This window comes from Phocoena phocoena, chromosome X (assembly GCF_963924675.1).
Source record: "Phocoena phocoena chromosome X, mPhoPho1.1, whole genome shotgun sequence".
Classification (NCBI taxonomy): Eukaryota; Metazoa; Chordata; class Mammalia; order Artiodactyla; family Phocoenidae; genus Phocoena; species Phocoena phocoena.
Genome location: NC_089240.1, coordinates 116,448,213 through 116,458,756, shown reverse-complemented (window position 1 = coordinate 116,458,756; position 10,544 = coordinate 116,448,213). Strand labels below are relative to the sequence as shown.

The window sequence follows — 10,544 nt, the reverse complement described above, 5'->3', positions numbered from 1 at the left end:
TAGTGTTCATATTTTTACCATCTTCTCTTAAAGGCAATCTAAGCTTTTTTAAAAAATCAACACTTAGGAATTCTTCCAAGCTCTACCCATTATCCAATTCCAAATCTGCTTCTATATTTTAGATATTTGTTACAGTAGCATCACGCTTCCTGGTACCAAAATCTGTATTCGTTTTCTTGGGCTGCCAAAACAAAGTACTACAAACTGGATAGCTAAAAACAACAGAACTTTATTGTCTCACAGTTCTTTGGTTTAAATGCTTTGGTTTAAAAGAGTATGAAACCTTGGAAAAATATATAGCAACCAGACATCTAGATATATAACTCAGAATAATTAGGCAGAGATTTATAAGATTCTGATTTCATACTAATTACGTCTCCTGACAATTACGTTTTAGGTTCTAAGTAGCTAAGTAGCAACTGCTTATAGTTTGAAATGCATATATTAAATGCAAATATCTATTCCAGTAGCAACAACTTTAGCCCAAATTGAGCAATTTAACTGGCTTGGCCATGGTAATGGTTAAACCAGTCATTCATGGAGATAAAGTATGTGCTAATTAGGTTTGCAGATGACACTAACTAGTGAATTTGCTAGTACATTTAAATTGGGATTTAAATTCAAAGTGACTTGAATACTTAGAAATGGTCTTTCAGAAATAGAAATTCAATAGATGTAAGTGCATGATCTGGCATAGTTGGCTAGAATGAGTAGCTGACTCTTAGCTACCTCCCTACTTCCTGCCGCCAATCCATTCTATCCCTCAAGATTGTCCTTCCTCAAACATAGCTCAGATCATGTCAGCATACTTCTCAAAAATCATCAAGGCTCCCCATTGCTCAACACATTAGTTACCAACTCCTCACTCTAGCACTTAAGGCCTCAATATTTTTTTCAAATATCATCAAGGTTCCCAGATATTTGGAAATTAAACAACACATTTTTACTAACACATGCTTCAAAAGAAATTATTCAAGGAAATTAGAAAATATTTTGGACTGAATGAAAATCTAAATACACCATATCACAATTTTTGGGACTTGGCTAAAGAAGAGCTAAGTGGGAAATTTATGTCATTAAATGCTTATATTAGAAAGGAAGAAAAGACTCAACTTGATAGCATCAGCTCCTACCGTGAGAAATTATAAAACTAAATTAAACCCAAGGCAAGAAGAATGATAGTAATAATATAGATAAGAGCAGAAACCAATGAAATTGAAATTAGAAAAACAATAAATAATATCAATGGAACAAAAACTGTTCCTTCGAAAAGATCAAAGAAGCTGAAATATCTGAGAGTTTTCTTAAAAGACTGTTATAAAACAATGGTTTTGGACACTGTCTTGGTCAGCTTAGGCTCCTATAAAAAGATACCATAAACTGAGTGACTTAATAACAACAGAACTTGATATCTCATAGTTCTGAAGGCTAGAAGGGTGAGATCATGGTGCCAGCATGGTTGGGTTCTGGTGAAAGCTCTCTTCCAGGTTGCAGACTGTTAACTTCTCAGTATCCTTACATGGCAGAAAGAGAACTAGCTAGCTTTCTGGCCTCTTATAAGGGCACCAATCCCATTCATGAGGGCTCCACCTTCACGACCTAATTACTTCCCAAAGACCTCACCTCCAAACACATAAGGATTTGGGGGAGACACAGCTATTCAGCCCATTGCAGACATAGTTTAAAGTATATGAAACTGTGCATATAGAGAAAATGACAGATAATATAGGAGTTTGCAGAAAGGGCAAAAATGACAGGATACTTATAATCATATAAACAAAAAAATGTCTTACAGTAGTAATGTGTAATTGTTTAAAAGTGTAGAATAGTGATCAAATTATTTAGATCTAGAGCAAATGCATATAAAGGAAACAAGGTGATAATGTGGGAAAATTAGGAACAGTTTTAATTTTCAAGAGGAAAATGCTAGCCAATTTATTAAGTGGTATTGGTAAAAAAAATAGTATTGGCAGAGTTACTGGCGCTTATTAATTCACTTGTATCTTTATTATTTTTTTTTCTTAAATTGAAGTATAGTTTCACTTGCACCCTTTTTTTTGGAGAATATGAACCTACGTTGTAAAAATGGAAAAATAAAAGTATTGTAAGATTATTCCATTGCAAAGAAATAAATAATGTGTATATATTTTACAACTGAAAAATCCACAGAAACACATTTGGATCAAAATCATTTGGTTAAACTCAGGGATTGATTAGTTCCAGAAAGTTGGCCATGGTCTAATAAAGAGAAATTGTTCACATGAAGAAAGCGGCTATGTGGTTGTTCTAATAAAAAGAAAGAAAGAGAAAAAGAAAGAAAAGTAAAGAACAAGGAACAAACAATACAGTGATGAGAATATCCTAAGGTATAAATAATACTGAATCACATCAATAAGCATTAATGGCTTTGTTAGGGCAGTGTGTGAATGAAACCATTAAAATAGTGGAATTGTTGAGTGTAGAAAATGAGTATGTGAAATACAGCTAACAACAAAGCACGTAACATATACAGTAGAGAAGACTGTCAAAATTATCAATTATAGCACTTTTTACATGATATTTACTTTGTGAAAGATAACCATGTGTTGAGAAACTGTGTGTTGATAAATAGTCTATGAAAGAAAATGATAAACATTCTAATGAAAATGTTGCGTCAGTCATAAGAAAATAAAAGTGCATTTTCAGGCACAACTTGGAATTAATGCAGTAATGACGGAAGAACGTATTTTTAAAATAACATGATTTATTTATTATGCGCTCTGACAAGAGACATAAACAACACTCATAGTAATGAACGTGATAATTATAATTCCTTCTCCCCAAATTGCCTGTGTACTGTCCTTCGTATAAATATTGGATCTAATCATATCATGGAGAATATGATTTAGATGTAAATATACTTTTTCTGGAGAGAGGGCTTTAAAAAGGAGGTGGGTTCTTATCTGTGCAGCACTGTCTTTGAAAGTATGAGGGAAGTTGGATGACTACACATAGCTTACTAATTGGATTGCATTTCTTTTTCTTTCTAGTCAGACAAGCAGTAGGCATGCCAGAATCTGGGTAGAATCCAGCAAGAGGTTGATCAATTTTTTGCAAACAAACCATTTAGAGGATGTGTATTTATTTTTGGCAGTCAAAGTCACATTTTAAAATATTTATAAAGGTAATTCATATGTGTTTCCAAAATGTTGGAAAAATTTTAAAACCGTGAATAAGAAAATAAAGAAATCAATTACATATCCACTAGCAGAGAAATACATTGTTGACATTTTGCTGTATATTCTCCTAGCTGTATGTAAGTATGTCTATATTAACATAAATGTGTCCCATAGTCTTTCAATTCTGGTTTTAATTTGCATTATAGGACTTCTGCTTCTGGCCATAATGGAGTAAGAGGAACTGAACTCCTACCTGATATACCTAAAAATCCAGATGAAATATATGAAACAAGTTTTAACTGATTGAACATCAGGCCATGAAGGACAGTGATCTCTAAGAAATGGAAAGCAAATGAGTAAAGTCCTACGATATCCCAGTTTACTGCCTGGGAAGATAATGCAGGCCAATCCTCAATCCCAGACAGAATCTGGTGGCAACATAGACCGGCAGTCATAGCCACAGGACACCCGCCCTCTAGTGTCCCAACAGCTCAGAATCCGTGGGAGGCAGCCTGAGCAGGGGACAACACCTGGATCATGTTTCAATGCGCGTTCACACCCAGCCCTTTTGCTGCAGAGTCTCTGAGGTGATTAGTCCCAGGGATCGCCCCTCCAATTGCCCCCTCCTTGTGGCTGCGCACGGCCTTCCACTCTTCATTGGTGCCCCTGGCCTGTCTCACCTGGCAGACGTCGGTCACCACCCCACTCACTCACATAGCCCAACTGCTATGGAGGGGTCCACTGCGCACAGGGGCACATCCCAGCCTCCAGCAGGCATCAAGACAGCTCCCAGCGCGGGGACACTGGCAAGGGAGCACTGGACCACTAGAGGTGTCAGGAAATGTAGCTCACCCAAATGATGCAGGGGAGCAGCTGTGCTCTTCCTGACAGGACACACGGGCGACTCTAAGGCAGCGGGTGGTGTCTGGCATGTGGCTGGTCCACTCCTCCCAATGACCTACCCACTCAGACCACACTGGGGCTTCCGGCTGGTCATGAGGATGCCGAGATTCCCCAGCCTATTCTTGTAAGGCGTCCAGTACCACCCGCCCAGGTTCCCCACCATCTCTCCTTCTGGGCCCTGAACTCTGGGCTCAGAGAGCCCTGACCGCCAGCGTGCCTGGGGCTCTCTGGACTTGGTTTTGTACGTGCTGTCTTGTGGACTCTGGCAATCGCTCTCGCCAGGATGCTCTCAATGACCTTCACTGACTGAGAGTATCCTTCCCTGGCTCCTGGTCATTCTGGCCAAATCCTTGCTTCTCAAAGTAAAGGAGAAAGGTCCTGCTGACATTTCAGAACTTTAAGTCATGCCCAGAGGAATCCCTTCTCTCAGGACATCACTGCATAAATCCAGCTTCATATGGGTGAGGGATTAAGTTAATTTTCTGTTTAACCTAACGAGAAAATGGGAGACATACTAAAATAACTTGGACACAATATTTGGGGCTGTTCCACTGGGAGCAGGGTCCAGTCTTCAGAGAAGAGGAAGTGATGAGCCGGCCAGCAGGCCAGGATCCAGAGCTGGACAGGAGGGCACATGAAGGAAGACCAGTGGAAGGGTGCATAATGCAGGACAGTGCCAGGCCCGGACAGAAGTGCCAGCATCTGGGCACACTCAGCTCTCAGGAAGCCCTGGGACCCAGGCAGGAGGACCAGAGGTAAATAAAGCTCACAGACAATCCCCAAGTCCAGTTTCTCACCGTCTCCTTCCTTCTTTAGGCCTGCTTTTAGCACACTGGACACAGGGCCCTTCTTTTTGTTGCCATGATGCAGTACTGGGGAGGGAAACGAACTAAGAGACAAAAGGTCGGCCTCAGGCTGGGAGTAGTGGGAACAGCCGGGACCTCGATGAATTCAGACCAGGGATCCAGTCCCAGCTCTGTCACTTACTGGACATGTGATACTGGGTCCATGGCTATGTGGCCAATGTGAGCCTTAGTTTCTTCATTTGTGAAGTGGGTCTAATAAGCCCTGACTTGTGGGACTGCTGGAATGTACAGTATATAATGTAAGTCAAGCACATGGCCTGGCATTTAATGGATCTTTAATAATAGCAGTAATTCTAATATGATTTTGACCCCAGACTCTATCAGTCTCTCCTGGGATTGTGTGTGTGTGTGTGTGTGTGTGTGCTCCATGGCATCTCAGAGAACACATAGCACTCTAGGACGTAAAACGAGTGAGCCTCAAATGCTGCTTTGTAAATAAAACTCAGTAAATTTTCCCTGTTAGTGGATATAATCTTTAATTTGGATATTGGGAGGTCTTCCCCAGTTGAATGCAACTCAAAGCTTCCGGAATTTGAGTCAAGGACTAACTCCTTTCCCCCCTCAGCTGCTTTTCCTTCCAAACAACTATTTTCATTCATCTCAGCCCCACCAAAAATCTAGCCCTTGCTCAGAGTTGGCCAAATTGCGCTCAAGATAACTTAATTAAAATGTCCTCTCAGTGGCATGGGCTCTGGCTCTCCCAGGGGGAAAAAGTGCCAGCCTCTGGGCACCACTTCAAAGAAATATCAGCCTTTTCTCAGGAAATCCTTGCAGATGATGTGTATAGAACACCAAGTCTGTGCACTGTGTTCAGTGGCGTGGGGACAGAAGGGCAGGACACCTGCTCCAGGTGGAGACTGGGCTATGCTTCTCCACGATCCCAGAGAAACTGCCAGGACCAGTTTTCCATTCTAGGCTTTTCTCTCACCTCTAACACCCGCCTATAAGCATAAATGAGCTAGTGAGCCAGGACTCTCATTTATTAAGATTTAATTTCTCACACCTTGTTTAATTAGTCAAGTAAATCGAGGTGTATAACTTTAATCTTACAAAACAACAGACTAAATGGGATACAGGATTCTTAGGATAACCATCTTTTACATTTTTTTCTTCTATTTCTCGCTCCCATCTATTTTATTCCTGGGCCCTTGCATGTTTCTAAGGAAATTCCTATTCCAATGCCATGTTATCCTGTTCCAGATCGCAAAATATGATGAAAGACTTCCCAATTTGTGTTACAGACTAGCAAAATTCTTATTCTAAAGCCTGACAAACAGCAATAAATATGTGACCAATGTTATTCACGAACCTAGACTCTAAAGCTAAAAACCTTTAGAAAAAAAAAAGATAAAATCTGCAATTCAGCCCTCCACTATTTAGAACCTTGACCTCAAACACAGAGTGGAGAATCTTCCTCTGACTTCACTCAGGGCAGGAGAGGCTGCTGGGCATGACACTGGAGCTGCCACTGGCCATGGCAGAAGTATTAGCCCCCGCGGCAGCTCTGGCCTGAGCTCTCTCTTTCTCATCTCTCAAAGCTTCCTCATACCAGCGTGAGAATGCAGTGGGGTCAGTCTCATTGATCTTGGCAAAAAACTCCAGGACTTTCATCTTGCTGCTTTCAGCGTGGGCCCTTGGACCCCACAGGAATTCGCAGTGTGGGGGATCACTGTCGGGCACCTGGCGGTACTCCAGGTACTTCTCCTCCACCAACTCTTTGGTGATGAGCTTCTTGGTCTCCCCGTAGATGAAATCCTCCTGCCCAGCATACATCCCAGTAACACTCAGCACTTCCCAGATTTTCTCCTCAGGGGCACGGTTGCCCTGCAAGAAGATCACACCCAGGATAAGTACCAGGAGGCCGGCCTTGGGCACGCGCTGGTCATCACTCAGCATCCCGTCGTAGGTGAGGTCTAGTGTCTTCACGAGCACATAGGAGTGCCTGGAGGGGTCCACTTCCTTCACTTCAATGCCAAAGACAACCTCCATGCACTCACAGGCTTTGCTGAAGATCGCAGGGAAGTGGTCCTTGTGCTCTTTGATGACATTCCTCAGCATTTCTACCTTTGTGATGGGCTCCTGTTTTACATACTTGACACTTAAGAACTGCACCAGTTCGGCCACCTTCTTGTTTAGCACGTCACAGAGCAAGAACCCGGGAGCCTGGGAGGTGCTCACATCCTCTGCTTGCCTGCTGCAGCCCTCATTTGACTTGCTTAGTGGAATGGCTGCGACGGCCATGAAGGAGCGGGCTCTCTGCGACCTCCGGGGACACACTCCGCGTCCCAGCAGCAGGCACAGCCTCTGCGGTGCCCTGGGTCAAAGGACAGAGCGAGGAGGCACTGGCCCCTCCTCCTCAGCTACAGGGACCTGTGCGCCCACCAGGCCCTGAGCCTCTTTTCCGGCCTGAAGGCCTACTTCAAGCACGTCGCACTGACTCTTCCGACTGTGAAGCATGATGACCCGTGCTGGGGGCAGCAGGCAGGGGTGTGGGCAGGGCGTGGTGATGGCGGCCAACTGGTCTGAGGGAGAGAGGAAGAGTGTGAGAAACTTGACCCTGTCAGCTCTGACCAAGGCCATCTTAATAGGTCTTCCCTTAGACAGTGCTCTGGGGGGTCCCCCGTCTTCCTGACTGGTCTGTGCCCTAAGGACCAGTGGGAGGACTTGTGAAACTCCTGAGGGTGACACCAGCCCGCTCAGCCTGCAGATTCCAGGCAAGACAGTAGGCTGTGTGAGCTCAGGCACTGTGGTGTCCCCTCTGCTCTGGTGTGGGGGGGTCCACTGGTCGACATTCAGGGTCCTCACCTTGACTGACTCCCGGCCCTTCCTGGGCTTCCTCCGCTCTGCTCACCCGAGGACACTTGCCTCAGACCAAGATCCTCGCTCCCGGGGTTACTTGAGTCCCTGTAAGAGGAACTGAGGGCCACCTCAGGCCGCAGACTGCAATCACAATCCTGCCCCCAGTCCCCAGCGCTGACGGGAGGGGGAAGGCCGGCCTTTGGGTTGCTTGCACCGTCCTGGGGTGGATGGTCCCATCAGTGCCCACTCGGAGTCCTCGGCTTTCTCCTGGCCAGGCAGGCCTGCACCCCACCCCTCTGCTGCTCTGAGGCAGAACTTGCAGAACAAGAGCTCACTCTCCCGAGACCAAGAGGAGGTCACCGCATCTGGCCACACCTGCCCAGGGCCTACCTGGGGTGACAGTAAGGGCTGGATGAACTCCGCGGACCCTGATCTCCTGGAATAGATGGATCATCACGGTACCTATCTTAAGGCCTGGGACACCCCCTCTGTTGACCCGAGGTCACCCTCCTTAAACCAAGGCCTCACTTCCCTGAGATAGCGGAGGAGGAAGCAAAGGGGCGCCACACTCAACCACCACTCCCTGTGTCCTCTCATGGCTGACAGCAGGGTCAGAGAGGCGCCGGGCCCCATCTGTGCTTCAGCAGGGAGTCTGCCCCGCCCTCCACCTTCCACTTCACTCCTGGCACAGCCTGAGACTCATCCCTCTGGCGCACTGAGGCTCCGCGAGACCAGCAGGTGGGAGTGGGTCCTTCCCCTTCAGCTGACCCGATATGTGTAATATTTGATATTTCTGATGTTTGTAATTCTGTCTTCTTTTCTCTTGGTTAGCCTAAATAGAAGCTTATTAATTTTATTGATCTTTCCAAAGAACCGACTTTGGGTTTCCTTGATTTTCTCTATTGTTTTCCTGTTTTCAATTTCACTGATTTTTTACTCTATTTTTCTCTCTGCTTTCTTTACAATTTTGTTAAACACATTTTCATTTAGATTAAAAAATATATTTTCAATCTCTCTTTGGGCTTTTTCATTAACCTACAAATTATACAAAAGTATGCTATTTCATTTCCAAATATTTCGGGGATACTCTAACTACCTTCTTGTTACTGATTTTCAGTTTAATTCCATTGTGGTTTGTGAACAAACTTTGTATAATTTCTATTCTTTTAGGTATGTTTAATGGTTTTGAATTTGTCCTATCTTGATAAATGCTTTATGTCACTTGAGAGTAATATGTATTCTATTGTTGGATGGAGTATTTTATAAATGTCAAGTAGATCAAGTTGATTGATAGTGCTGTTCAGGTCACCTACTGATTTTCTGCGTGTTTGATCTATCAATTAACGACAGAGTGGTATTGAAGTCTCCAAATGTAATAGTGGATTTGTCTATTTCTCCTTTCATCTCTATCAGATTTTGCTTCACATATTCTGACACTTTGTTTTTAGTTGCATATGCATTTAACATTTCTATATCTTCTTGGAGAATTGACTTCTTTTTCATTATGTTGTGTCCCTCTGAATCCCTGATGATTTCCCTTGTCCTAAAGTTTGCTTCTGTGAAATTAATATAGCTACAACAGCTTTCTTTTGATTATTGTTAATGTGGAATATTTTTTCCATACCTTTACTTTTAGCCTACCTGAATCTTTATATTTAAAATGAATTTCTTCATCAATTAGACAAAATGTGATTAGATATTGTATTCTATCACCTTGACTACCTGTGTCTTTTTTTTTTAAACATCTTTATTGGAGTATAATTGCTTTACAATGGTGTGTTAGTTTCTGCTTTATAACAAAGTGAATCAGTTATACATATACATATGTTCCCATACCTCTTCCCTCTTGCATCTCCCTCCCTCCAACCCTCCTTATCCTACCCCTCTAGGTGGTCAAGAAGCACCGAGCTGATCTCCGTGTGCTATGCGACTGCTTCCCACTAGCTATCTGTTTTACGTTTGGTACTGTATATATGTCCATGCAACTCTCTCACTTTGTCAAAGCTTACCCTTCCCCATCCCAATATCCTCAAGTCCATTCTCTAGTAGGTCTCTGTCTTTATTCCCTTCTTGCCCCTAGGCTCTTCATGACTTTTTTTCTTAGATTCCATATATATGTGTTAGCATACGGTATTTGTTTTCCTCTTTCTGACTTCTTTCACTCTGTACGACAGACTCTAGGTCCATCCACCTAACTACAAATAACTCAATTTCATTTCTTTTTATGGCTGAGTAATATTCCCTTGCATATATGTGCCACATCTTCTTTATCCATTCATCTGTTGATGGACACTTAGGTTGCTTCCATGTCCTGGCTATGGTAAATAGAGCTGCAATGAACATTTTGGTACATGACTCTTTTACAATTATGGCTTTCTCAGGGTATATGCCCAGTAGTGGGATTGCTGGGTCGTATGGTAGTTCTATTTTTAGTTTTTTAAGGAACCTCCATACTGTTCTCCATAGCGGCTGTATCAATTTACATTCCCACCAACAGTGCAAGAGGGTTCCCTTCTCTCCACACCCTCTCCAGCATTTATTGTTTGTAGATTTTTTGATGATGGCCATTCTGACTGGTGTGAGATGATATCTCATTGTAGTTTTGATTTGCATTTCTCTAATGATTAATGATGTTGAGCATTCTTTCATGTGTTTGTTTGTAGTCTGTGTATCTTCTTTGGAGAAATGTCTGTTTAGGTCTTCTGCCCATTTTTGGATTGGGTTGTTTGTTTTTTTGATATTGAGCTGCATGAGCTGCTTGTAAATTTTGGAGATTAATCCTTTGTCAGTTACTTCATTTGCAAACGTTTTCTCCCAT

General features: G+C 43.0%; 1 protein-coding gene across 1 annotated transcript; it reads right to left on the bottom strand.

Annotated features, from left to right (window-relative positions):
* Window positions 1-6,349: 6,349 nt before the first annotated feature.
* On the bottom strand, window positions 6,350-7,384 carry LOC136142272 (putative MAGE domain-containing protein MAGEA13P). The gene is given in 3 exon segments (XM_065900276.1): window positions 6,350-7,198; window positions 7,200-7,274; window positions 7,277-7,384. Coding segments are annotated over 3 exon segments (1,032 nt in total).
* Window positions 7,385-10,544: the final 3,160 nt, after the last annotated feature.